Consider the following 13,945-nt stretch of genomic DNA (forward strand, 5'->3'; position numbering starts at 1 on the left):
CTTCAGCTATCTATGATTGGATTTTTTCCTTTGTTTACCCATTTTTATTTAATTTGGGATATTATTATTATATTTTCATTATTTAATAGTTTATTTACATATTATTCATATGCATCATATATACATATACACAATCTGGAAGGGTATAATGTAGAGAAGTAAGAAAACTGGGGGACTGTGTAGGAAGGGACTTTTAGAGGGGATTAGGATTTGGCAGGATGGGATAAGCAGATGATGAGAGGATTTTTGGATGGTTGTATGGGTTGAGATTGGAAAACTGGGGGAAAATGAGGTGGGGGGACTCAGTGGGATGGGAAGTATATGTACTTCCTTTGGGTGGGGGAGAAGATAAGACTACAGGAATAGAGTAAAAAGAGAGACTGAGAAGAAACAAGTGACTAAGGGAAGGGAATATATTTAATGTATGTGATATTTTAATATTTCATTATTATCATTATAATCAATCTTTAATCTTGGGTTATGCTGCTGTCCTAGACCTCAGGTCTTCCTTCTTGTTCTTTTCTGAATTCTGTCAGGGACTAAACTTCAAGATCTCCCCTCATCCCCCAAGCCATAGTTAGATTCCCCCCCAGCCAACTGTCTTGAAAATGTTCTTATTCTCTGCAGTCGCTATATGTGTGTTCTCATTCCTAGCCTACAACCATAGGTTGGGATCACTTCTGGTCATCATCAGTAGGTCTAGCCACCTGAAACAGTAGGGGGTCCTTCAATCTTCCCTACTCAGCTATCTGCTGTTCCTTAGCTAAAAGTTTTAGGAGACAAAAGTTCATGAGGTGAAAGCTCCTGAGGTAAAATTTCTTGGGGCCTAGTTTGCTTCCCTACATAGTTGGTCCAGATCCAACTGTTCATTAAGTGAATGGCCTGGAGATGTCCATACATTACTCATGTCATACTGATGTGGGTTGAGATCCCTTTAAGATTCCTTTCTGATTCCCAACCCCTCCATGGCTGAAGAAGCTAGGATCTTTGATTCACAAATCCTGGTTAAAAGCACCCTTTTGAATTCCAATGATATCCAGGCTTTCCCAGCCCCCACTGGATCTGAGCTAACTTGGGCTTTCCCAGCCCCCCACTATCTGTTCAGGTTTCCCCAATCCCCACAAACAGCTTCCTCCTTATCTAAAAACCCATTTAATGCTATTCAATTCTAACCCTGGCCAAAACCTGCCAGGAGCCTGGGACTCCACCTACCTTCAAGATCACCAAGAGCCCCATTATAAAAAGGGGACCCTGAAGCCCATTCTTTGCAGGAGCCCAAACATGGCATTCTTAAGTCAGCCATGCCAAGGGTTCTTGTCTGCTTAGCGACTACCTTTAACCTTACTTCCAAACCCCTACAATAAACCTTTTTTATCAATCTAGGTTTTCAATTTTTATCAATCTAGGCCTGTAAATTTCTTTACAGAGGACTCTGCACAATCATTAGACTGCATTTAACTATGTATCCTTGCGCTGAACCAAAAGGGGTTACCCCTTGCCTAACTCTCATCAATACCTCATCCCCTGGAGGTCTGTATTTTCTGAAGTTCTCTTAGGTGGTCTTAAGAGGATAACTGCCTTATCTCTTTATTTTTGTTTCTCTACATTCATTTCAAGACAATTCTCTGCAAAGGAAATCTGGAAAACCTGGAAATTTCTGACCTACTTACTCTATCATCTTCCTAGAATGCTTCTCAAGTGATTTTTCTACTGTTGAGGTTTTCAGGACCAGATTTGCATTTTCCATGCTCCTCCATAAGCTTTATGATTCTAGGTCCTTGAAGCAAACATTTACAAAGTTAAGTCTCAAAAAATTACTCATCCTTTTACTATATTTTCAAGAGTGCCCTAATTCATAGGTGTTTTTATTCAGTTAGAAGGGACCTTAATGACTAGTTGGAGAACAATTCCCTTTTTTTCTAGATAAGTGGAAGAGGGCTTAAAAGATAAACTGGTTTACCTAGAATCAGACCATGTAAGCATTTGAATCCAAATTCTCTTGGACAGAGCTCCGTCCACTTCAGATCCCTGAGTTATTGCTCTCATAAGACTTTGAACTCTTTACCACAGGGACCTTCAAACCATTTGATTTCTTTTGGTCTGATTTGGTCTCTCATTGTGAGGCAGTCTTTTGATTAACAACTGGTCCTTCAGATAATAATCCTGACTTCAGATAATGACCCTATATTTGACAAATCAAGAGCAGGGAACATTAAAAAGAAAAAAAAAAAAAAACTTTAAAAAAAAAAAGCAATCTCAAGTTGACCTTTTTAGTTTTGGGTATTCTGGAAATTTGCTTAACAATGGATAGGGAAGCTAGAGATCCAATTCATGAAGAGTTCCTCTATTCTTTGTATAGAGTTCTTCTCTTCTTTGTATTTTATATGGTCTGGAGGCACTTTTACTTTTAAAAAAATAAAAAGAAGCCACTTGTAAAAATGGCAATAATAAGGTTGGAGAAGGGACTTTAGCAAATCCCATGGTGAGCAGAGGATTGGTATTTTCATGTGAAATGTGACAGGAACTAATTTTGGAAAACTGATTCTTGAAAGTACTAGTCTTCTGAAAACTCAAGATTCATATGAATGACTTCTGACTGGGATACACACAGTAAATCTTTTTTAATTTAAAATCTTAAAGTTGATGATTAGTCTTGGAGTGGGTAGCTCCTCGGGTACCTCATCAACACATACCCACATGGAATCCACAGTTTCTTTAAAGAGATTTTGATTGTGTGTGTTATTATTGATTAAGCCCACAAAAACCTGGGCAAAGGATGACTTAGGAGGCAAACATTAATCAAGGTGTGTGTGTGTGTGTGTGTGTGTGTGTGTGTGTGTGTGTATGTGTGTGTGTGTGTGTGTGTATGGTCTATCACATTCAAGAGAATTGTGAGCAATGAGCAATTTAAACATGCAGAGCTTACAGATCTTCCAATAGCATGGGAAAATATAGAATGAGGAATTTTAGAGTTAAGATGAGTAGTTTGCATTAACTAGGCAATATTTCAATGCTGTTTGCAAGATATTGTATATTAATATTTTAATTTGAGAACTTGTACATATGTTTAAAAGCTTGAAAATTTAAAAATGACTTAGAATTGAAAGGACCCTGCTTATTTGACGACTTATCTAATTCATATTTATATGGTATTTTGCAGTTCAATTCCTTTTAATTCAAGAAATGTTTATTCTGTGCAAGACTTTGTGCTAGATACTAGGAATACAAAGAAGAGTCAGTTTAGAAAGTGGTATGATGTAAGTAATAATATTATTCCCATTATATACATGAGAAAACTAAAGCTCACATAAGTTAAATATCCATAATCGCAAGATCCAGTTGATTGAGGAATATCTTGGACTCTTGACAAGGTTAGAATTCTCCATCATGCTGCAGATGAGGAACCAGGTTGAAAATGGTGTCTTTTAACATTGCGTAGCTTAGTTAGTGGCAGCGTTTGAAGGATACTTTTTGCTTTGTAAACTAGAATTTTTTCCATAACCCATGATCTCTAATTGTTAATGTCCAGAGAAAGATCTTTAAGGTTCCTTCTAGCTCTTAACCTATAAACTTAGGATCAATTACAACAAAATGCTTCTCTGTCAGGTTGATCTGAATGTCATTTATCTGATATTTATTAAAATAATGATAAGAAAAGCTCATATTTATGTAATATATAAATATATAATAAATTTACTTTAAGTATGTATAATGTTTCTTCTATATTTTGTAATTGGACACTAACTTCAATCCAGTATAGAAGGTATTTATCATTATTTTACAGATGATAAAACTGAAACTTAGTGAAATTGATCATGTGTCATGGAATTCATTTTCAGTTTTCTAATTTCCAAGACCAATGTTCTTTTCAGTACATCGACAACAATTTTCATCACATTATTTCTGAATAGTTAAATACTATTTCATAAGAGTTTGACAATTTGAAGTATTCCTTTTTAAAACAATTAATAGATTATCACTTAAAGATTGTTGTTAGTTATAGAAACAATTGGGCTTGAAGAACTTTGTTTCTAATAAAATGCTATAGTTTTAATAGTGACTGCAAACTAAGAAATGATTGTCCTTTTTTCTTTTTAAAAATTGTTTATTTATTTTTAATGTTCTTTTATTTTTACATTGAGTCCCAGATTATCTTCCTCTCTTCCATTCTTTAACTGCACACTGAGAAGGCAAACAAAATATCAGTTATACATATGAAACCATGTAATATATATTTCTATGTTAGCCATGCTATTTAAAAAAGCAAAAAAATGAAGAAAATTATATTTCACTTTTCCATCAATGATGTTCTTGCTTTGGAGATAGTATTTTTTTTTTATCACAAAGCCTTTGAAATTGTCTTGGATCATCATATTGATCAGAGTAGTTGATCATCATTACAACATTGTTCTTACTGTGTACAGAGCTCTCCTGATTCTTCTCATTTTACTATGCATCCCTTTATATAGGTCTTAGCATATTTCTTTTTTTTCTAAAACCAACCTCCACCTCATCATTTCTTCTAGTGCATTAGTACTCCATCACAGTTATAGCATTATTTCTTCACCCATTCCCCCAAATGATGAGCATCTCCTCAATTTCCAGTTCCTTGCTACCACAAAGGACTTCTCTAAGTGGTTTTTGTACACATAGTTCCTTTTACCTTGCTTTTTTTTTTTTTTTTTTGAGTATAGACCCAGTAGTCATATTGTTAGGTCATAGAGTACATAGTTTTGTAGCCCAGTAAATAGAGTTCACAGCTACCCAGTGTTTATTAGTATTCACAGCTAACGAGTGTTTGTTAGTGTACCTATTTTCTCTCATTCCTTCCAACATTTGTCATTTCTGATAGTATGAGGTGGTATCTCAAAGTTGGTTTAAACTACATTTGTCTAATCAGTACTTTAGAGCATTTTTTTCATATGACTAGATATTTCTGATTTTTTCTTTTGAAAATTGCTGTTCATATCTTTCTACCATTTATTAATTTGAGATGGCTTTGATTTTTATAACTTTGACTCAGTTCCCTATATATTTGAAAAATGAGGCCTTTTTAGAGAAACTAATTTTTTTTTAATATTCATTGTCTATGTACATTTTTATGGTACATTATCTATGATACATTTGTGATTATTTCTTTTAATAAGTTTTATTTTTGCTTTTACTGGAATAATGAATGATTGCTATACCTGCCCTTTTTACTTTTTTTGAAGCATAATAAATTCTGCACTAGCCCTTTATTTTAACTCTGCGTATTTTTATGTTTTGTGTGTCTCATGCATAATATATTGTTGGATTGGTTTCTAATTCATACTATTATCTGTTTCTGTTTTGTGAATGAACTGATCCCATTCACATTCATAGTTATGATTACTGTGCATTTCTTTCCATTCTATTTTCTTCACTTTTCCTCTCTCTTTTTTCCTTCTCAAAAGTCCATTCTTCTGACCACTGCCTCTGGTAATTCACCCTCCCCTTTTTCACCCCCCCTTCTCATCCCCTTTCCTACCTATTTCTATTTTGTGTAAAATAGATTTCTATACCCAATTGAGTGTGTGTGTTTATTTTCTTTTCTTTTTAAACCAATTCTAATAAGAATGAAGTTCAAGCAATGCCCTCTACTTAGCTTCCTGCCTTCCTCTATAGAAGCTTTTCCTTATTTATATACTTCTTTCATGTAAGAACATTTTCCCTATTCTACTTCTTCCTTCTTCCAGTACATTCCTCTTTCTCACCCCTTTAATATTTTTCTGAAATGATCTCAATATAATCAACTGGGCTATGCCATCAGGATATATAGATTTCTTCTAACTTCCCTAATAAGGTCATTAGGAGTTACATGTATCATTTTCTTATATATAGGAATACAAACAGTTTAACTTTATTGAGTTTCTTATGATTACTCTTTCATGCATACCTTTTTTATACTTCTCTTCAGTCTTGTGTTTGAATATCACTTTTTATATTCAGCTCTGTTTTTTCATCAGTAAAGTTTGAAAGTTCTCTGTTTCATTAAATATCAGTTGTTGTTTTTTTCTCTGAATAATTATACTGTTTTGTTTTTAGATAATTAATTCTAGCTCCTTTACCTCCCAGAATATTGGATTGTAGAATATGTAGAAGGTACTGAATCTTGTGTGATCCTGACTGTGGCTGTAATATCTGAATTGTTTTTTCTCTGGGTACTTGCAATATTTTTTTCTTTGATCTGTAAGTTCTAGAATTTGGCTATAATATTTTGGAAGTTTACATTTTTTTGGATTTTTTTTCAGGAGGAATACATTTGTCCCAAGAATAAAATGGATAGTTAACAAAAAAAAGTCCATTGTGTATGTATGTGTGTGTGTGTTTGTGTCTGTATATGTCTCTGTGTGTATGTATGTGAGAGAAAGACGGAAAAACTGACAGAGAGATAGAAACAGAGACAGAAAGACATGCAGAGAGACACAGAGGGAGAATGCTTGAAAAAGAGGGATAAAGTTCAAATGAGCCAGAATGCTAATTCATAAATTTAAAATATTTTTCTGAACATAGATGAGTTAGTATTTTAGAATAATTTTATGATGGATTCTAAAGTTGTATAATATCTCAGCTACGTGTATAATCTCCTCCTTGGAATATTGATGATACCAGTGTTAGTCACTGAAAACTGTTCTTAGCAAGGAAGGCTTGCATGAATTTTAAGATTAAGAAACAGTCCTTCCTTGGCATTCAGGGACAGTTAATTTGCCTAGTAGTATCCTTTCATGTGTAATTTATTTGATTAATATTATATCATCTGATGTTGTTATAGTATTCAGAATAAGATAATCTTCACCAGAATATTGAAGGAAGTGTATTAGAAAAATGAATTGGTATTTTTCTCAAAATTCAACAAATTTTAAAACATATATCCATTAATATTTAGCAAGTTATAGACACTGAGGATTAAAAATGAAATGACAGCCTCTATCTTTAAGAAACTTATAATTAGGAATAGCTTAATGGTGCAGGAAACATAGTTCTATCCAGCCTTGGAATGAAGAGAGCCTGAGTGTGACTCTAGGTAAATCATTTAATCCCAATTGCTTTACACACACAAACACACACACACACACACACACACACACACACACACACACACACACTTACACACACAAAAAAAAAACTGAGAAAAAAGAGAAACTTATAATTAGTTCATCAAAAATGAATATTTAGTACCTACTATGTGCCAGACTTTGGGGATAAAAGCACAAAGAATGAAATAGTCTTTACTTATATGAGATTACAGTCTAATAAGAAAGAAATATAATGGAGATAAAATATACATGCAAAATATAAATTCAAAGAAAAATGAAAAATTTGCCTCATCAGAGGCAACCATCGTGGAGAAGATATTTGATCTGGGCCTTGAAAGAAGGGTAGAATTTTAACAGAAATTAGGAGTAAAGGCAAATAAGTGGTTTAGATTTTTATTCTATAGATTCTTCAGTGAGGAGCCACTGAAATTTTTAAAGAAGGAAGTGAAATGATCAAAACTATGCATCAGGAAGATTTCTTTGGCAGTTGTTTAATATATGGATTGGAGCTGGAAAGATTTTATCAGGCTGCTAGTGAAGTTAGAAGAATAAGAGTTTTGACTATGAGAATGGAAGAGTTAATGGGAACAAGAAATGTGAAAGATAATTGTAACTTAAGCTTAACAGAATGTAACAATTATTAATATGATGGGACTGAGGGAGAATCAAAGGTGTCCCCAGTTAAATGTAACTGAGTTATTATTCAGTCATTAGTCTTTTGTCCAATTCAGCAAACAAATTTTTTATGTATCTGTCTGTAATAAACTTCTTTGTAAAAGACCATTATAAGGAAAGCAAGTGTTATACTATTTGAGTTTCACCCCAATCCAATATATAGTTTTGCCATTTAATTGTCTCAGTCTCTGTTCCTGGCTCTGGGTTTTGGCTTAACTATTGCTATCATAGTAATGCAGCACTTTTAATGATCATGCCCAAGCTTGGTGAGTAGAAGTTTTTCATTTCCTTATGACTTCATTATTTTGCAAAATAGTCCCTTATTTGGCCCCTGACATTTGTAATTATTCTTTTTCTAGAGCTTGAAACAAAGGTCTTTGGAATATTAAAAGTCACATCATTATCATGAACTGAAGCACTTTATTCTATCCCACTCTATTCTAATATTACAATGCATCAAGAACTACATAAATTTTACCTGAAGAAAAGTACTTCTCATATTGAAATACTTGTTTCTAAGGAGCTCAGACTAATTCAACTTCACCTCTTTTTTATTCACTTCACCTTTAAGAAGTTGGGGAGAAGCAAAAAAATAAAAAAGAAACAAAAATGTGTTTCAAATCACAATCAGTTTGGCTGTGCAATTTGTGTTAGGGATTTAAAGTAGAAAGAGGTTCTAGCTTCAAATATTCTCACTGATGGTTACTTTCAGCTTGGATTTGGCAAAGTCATATAACTTCTCTGCATTTCAGTCTCTTCAACTGTAAAATGAGAGAATTGGTTTCTCTGATAGCTCAATTCTATATAATCATGTTCTCATCCCTCTCACTATTGTTTAAATTAGTATCTTCCTTCTTTGTTGCAAACAATAAAAACAACTCATTTCATAATTTAGATTAAAGTATATTGTTTATGAAAGACTTTTATGTGTTAGAAGCTTTAAAAAATCTGTGCTGTGTTGTACATAGTCTTATTAGTACTGAAGTGGAGTTACTCTTCTTTCCTAATGGGAGTAACCATTTGATTCTGTGACTAACAGAAGTAATTTTTCAATTAAAGGCTCAGCAAAAACAATTGAATCTAAGTTGTTGCTACTGCATTGACTGGAATAGATTCAGTCATTTGACTTAGAAAACCCAAGATCATTTGCCACATGATTTTGCTTTATTCTTTTTCTTTAGTCCTGTTCTTTTAAGAAAAAAATACATATACATATATATGAATATATAAATTTACAGTTAGTATATAGGCATAGAGAAATTTATTGTCTTTATCTTTCTAACTAGATTGTCTAGGATTGAGACAATATATTTGTAGATGTGTGTATGTATACACACATATATGCATATGTGTATATATATACATATATATATATACATATAGCCACACATATTTATCTCTATATACATCATATATATATATATGCATATGAATACAAAATATATGCACACACATACACACACACATATATATATATATATACATATATATATATATATGCATATACATATGGAAACAGAAAGAAAGTATGTTATTTTCTTTGAATAAAGGCCAAACTTGGTGTGATGATAGATAAATGCAAGTAACCTCCTAACATTTCAAGATTATAAGTTGCAAACCTCTTGTATAAGTGAGGAAATTTCTATGCTTGAAGTCCTTCCTATGTATACACATGTATGTATAGTACATATGCATATATATTCACATATTAAATATGTAAATATACTAATAAGATTTGGAATACTTTTAATTTACTAGTGCTTAAGCATTCAAATGAATTTTTGTTGTCATTTTCAGTCTTGTCTGAGTCTTTGTGGCCCTAGTTGAGGTTTCCTGGCAAAGACACAGGAATGACTTGCTATTTCTTTCTTCATCTGAGAAAATTGAGGCAAACTGTCTTGCCCAGGGTCACAGAGCTAGTAAGTGTCTGAGGCAGTATTTGATCTTAAGTCTTTCTGATTCCAAGCCCTGCACTCTATTAACTAACTATGCCACTTTTTTAAATGAATGGTAACTTTCAAAATGTTAATTTTGGCAAACAATATATTTATTCTAATGATGCTAACATTGATTAAGATATTTCAGGAATATCTACTTAGGAATTAGGAATTTACCTTTGAGCTAGTTAAGAGGCAACTCAGAAAACTGTCTCTGATTATTTTAATTACTACTTCATTTCTTCCAGGAATTCTAGTTGACTTTGTGTTTTTCTTTAAAACTCTCCTTCTAGGTGTTTTGGAGTCCTTTCCCCCCACTCCTGTGTTTGTATCTTGAGTATTTCTATCTTTTTTAAAAATATATATGCAAAGGTAGTTTTCAACATTTACCCCTGCAGAACCTTGTGTTCCAAATTTTTCTCCCTTCCTTTCTTCCTCCTGGGAAGGAAAAAAACAATAAAAAAGGTGAAAATTCGGTCTCCATAGTCCTCTTTCTGACTCACTTCACTGCTGAAAAGAGTCTTGTTCATCATATAACTTTTGCTGCTCAGTTTTGGTCCTAACAAAAACCCAGGCCAAAGCTCAGCTGGATACATTGACTACTATTACAAGAAAGCATAGTACCTCAAGATTCCTTCCTTAATATAGGCTGTATCCAAAACACACTTCTGGGGTCAGAAGGACAAAGGCGCTGGCTAGCTTCTTTTCCTACTTGCTGGGATAGAAATATATCTCACTGTATTTTCTTCTTTAATTTCCCAACTTTGCTGTTTTTCTTAACTCTTGGTTGTAATAATTATGGAGATAACTGAGTTGCCCTGCTTCATCATAATCCACCATCTTGACTGGTTTCTACTTCTAATTACTTTAGTTAGTATTCGTTTTGATCCTCTCCAACACACACACACACCTCCAAATAAATAAATGAAAATATTAACAAGTTTTATTAGCCATTTCATTTAACTTATTGACAAGCTTGGTTCTGAATGAAACAAAGTAAAGAAAAATCAATTCTGCTTTCAAATATCTTTTCATGTAATTTATTTAAATGAATTCTCAAAGAGGAGTTTAAAAAAAAAAAGTGAATAACCTTCAAAAGGAACTCATATAACTTTTAGTATATATGTTTAAATACATTTTTATTATTTAATTGTTGTACCTCATATATCAACTTTTAATAATGTTCAAGCAATGCTGGAGAAAAGAGTTAAGGTACACACATGTGCATATGTTTATGTATGTATATATGTATATGTTTCCATATATATAATTTCCATATGTGCGTATGTATCCTATCCCTTTCTTATCTTTCTAGTCTTTTTATATATTACTTCCCTCTCTGTACCTTAATGTTGAAATGCATTGGTCTGATTGCTCTTTCTTAAAACATAATACTTCATAGAATGTCCCTCATGCACAGACTACTCTTCTTCCTCATCTCATCTTTTCCCTAGCTTTTTTAAATGACAATTCAAATTCATTCTTCTGCAGATGTTCTTAGTCCATATCACCACATAAATACAACCTCTAAAGTTGTCTTTTATCTGTTCTGTGTCTTGTAAATACCATTTTAATACACGTTTTCTCCATTGTTGATGATGATGATAATGATGATGATGACCTTGATGATAACTAACCTTTATATAGCACTATGTGCCAGGCTCTTTGCTAAGCACATTTGGTCTTCACAACAATCCTTATGTGTAAGAACTACTATTATCTTCATTTTATAGATGAGGAAACTGAAACAAATAGGTTAAGTGACTTGTTCAAGGTCACAAAGTATATGTCTGAGACCAAGCCTAATACTATCTACTGCACAACCTACCTGCCTCATTTCATAGAATGTAAGCCTATCTTCAGGGCTTAGCTAGATACCTAAGACACAATAGTAAATATTAAATAAATGCTTGTGCTTGTTGATTGAGTTAATAAAATACAGGTGAAGAATTGTACTTAAAAAGGTGAGAAAAAATACTTAATCCCTCCACTTCTAGTCAGTTAGAATTGTTCATTGCATATTGGGGGAAAAAAAAAAAAAACCTGGGAGATTGATCTGGCCAGCACTCGTGATGTGTTATTTTCCTATTGTATTTGTGTAGAAAAGTGCTGCTAATCTTTAATGTTGTCCTGCAGGTTGTCTGCTTCAGGACACAGAAGTGTTGATACGGACTCTGCCATGAAACCGAACTTGAAACAATGGAAACAACTAATGCTCTTTGGGATATTTGCTTGGGGTCTCCTGTTTTTAGTAATCTTCATCTATTTCACAGATAGCAACACTGTGGAACCAGTTCCAAGTTCTTTCTCATTTGTTGAAACTAAAAGGATCCTGCCTATCCAAGGGAAACAGAGATCAATCATGGGCGCCATGCATGACCCATCCTTTTCTGAAACCATTGATGGGAATGAAGTGCTTCTCAATGGAAACCTTTTTGATTCATTTAATTTAGGTTCCAATAGCTTTCAGAAATGGACTGAAATAAAAAATGGTTTGGAGAATGAAGAGCTTTTTCCTTCTCAGATGAGAAAAAAATCCCCACGCCTTTTCTATCAAGTAGATGATGACTATTTTTTTACTATGGGCCAACCTATGTCACACAGCCCTGACCAGCAGATGGTGAAGTTCATGCCTCTCAGTGAGGAGAATCAGCAAGGGGGCATCAGACAAAATCGAAAGAAAATTATCTCCAGGCACAGGAGAAGCCAATTGCCTCACTGGGACAGACTCTATTCCACTATGTCCAAGTCCTTTCTGTACCGGCTTTGGAAAGGAAATGTCTCTTCAAAAATGCTAAATCCACGTTTACAAAAAGCAATGAAAGATTATCTCACTACCAACAAGCATAGGGTGAGGTTTAGGGGGAAAAGGAACTCCAAGCTGACAAGAGAACAGCTACTGTGTAAACTCAGGGATCAAGTGACTGTGAAGACCCTGGATGGAAAGGAGGCCCCCTTTTCAGACCTTGGCTGGGAGAAGTATGTCCCTCAGGTACCCCTGAGCAAACTCTATCCTCAAGGTTTTGGGAGCTGTGCTGTTGTCATGTCTGCAGGTGCAATCCTGAACTCCTCACTGGGGGAAGAAATAGGTGAGTTCAAAATATTTTTCACTGATCATTTTTGTCCTAGAAATTAATGGTCATTATTAAACTACTGTTTGAGACATTTCAGATAAGGATCTTACTGATCATAATGTTGTTAATGGATATTTCTTTAAATTCTTTTTCCTCATTGAGACATGATGGATATGTGAGCTTAGCAGATTATGGAGTCACAGATCTAGATCTGAAAGGGACCTCAGAGACATAATAATTGTTATTATTATTTAGCTAAATATTATATAACAACATTTATATAGAATTTTAATATTCACCAGGTAATTTGTTTGTACTATCTTTAGTATAAACAAATTACTATCTCCCATGGGCCTTACTTGTGAGATTGCTTCAGTTACTATCCTCTCTTTAAGGATGAGGAACTGTAGTCCATCAAGGGAAAAATGGATTTATTCAAAGTGATATAGCGGTTAAATGTCAGAGGCAAAATTTTGAACTCAACCATTTTAAGGTCAACGATTTTAAAGGTGTCCAATGACTTCTCCAAAGCACAGAGCTAATAAGTATCAGAAGTGAGCTTTGGACATAGTGCTTTGCCCACCAGGCTGAAAAGGGAAAGGTATTCTCAGAATTAAGAATATAGCTTACATAGGAAGTATCAGTGAGTACCTTCAGACCCTGAAGAAAATACGACTTGTTCCCTCTTCTCTTTCATTGTCCCAACTTCAGCATTCAGAGTGAAGTAAGTAAAGGAATGGAAAAAAAAAGCTATTTGTTTCCTGATCTTAAAGAGTTTTCTGCACACTGTTGACCACAGGATTAATTTCCCTTAAAAACAATGCTATGCATTGTGGTTAGATTCTCAGACTAACCCACAAAAATTTATTTAACCCATGAAACATTTGAATCATAGGGGCAACAGATGAGAGGACAAGATTAGAAAGACTCCAGAGGGTAACGATAAAGCACATTCATTATAGGTGCTACAATGGGTTAAATAGACTTTTGTGGGCTAGCGGGGGCCAGGAATTTAACAATCAGTTAACAGTAAGTATTTATATCATTGTTTCCATGGGGGAAATGAATTCACTGTTTCAAACAACTGACTTTTGAATGATTTTTGCAACACAATCCTTTTATAAGTTGTATCGCACACACATTCCAGATTTTTCCCTTCAAATTCTAATAGGAAAATTAGATTATATACCTGCCATCTAAC

General features: G+C 33.8%; 1 protein-coding gene across 6 annotated transcripts in view; it reads left to right on the forward strand.

Moving 5' to 3' along the window:
* ST6GAL2 (ST6 beta-galactoside alpha-2,6-sialyltransferase 2) overlaps positions 1-13,945 on the forward strand; it is a 122,168-nt gene that overhangs the window by 71,082 nt on the left and 37,141 nt on the right. For 5 of the 6 annotated variants that reach the window (XM_074299669.1, XM_074299672.1, XM_074299668.1 and 2 more), the window contains exon 2: positions 11,807-12,759. In XM_074299669.1, coding sequence (XP_074155770.1) covers positions 11,807-12,759 — 953 coding nt within the window. Of the gene's footprint in view, positions 1-6,066; positions 6,124-11,806; positions 12,760-13,945 lie in introns of all 6 variants that reach the window. The other variant, XM_074299670.1, reaches the window with a different exon arrangement.

The sequence above is a fragment of the Sminthopsis crassicaudata genome, chromosome 3 (genome assembly GCF_048593235.1).
Source record: "Sminthopsis crassicaudata isolate SCR6 chromosome 3, ASM4859323v1, whole genome shotgun sequence".
Taxonomy (NCBI): Eukaryota; Metazoa; Chordata; class Mammalia; order Dasyuromorphia; family Dasyuridae; genus Sminthopsis; species Sminthopsis crassicaudata.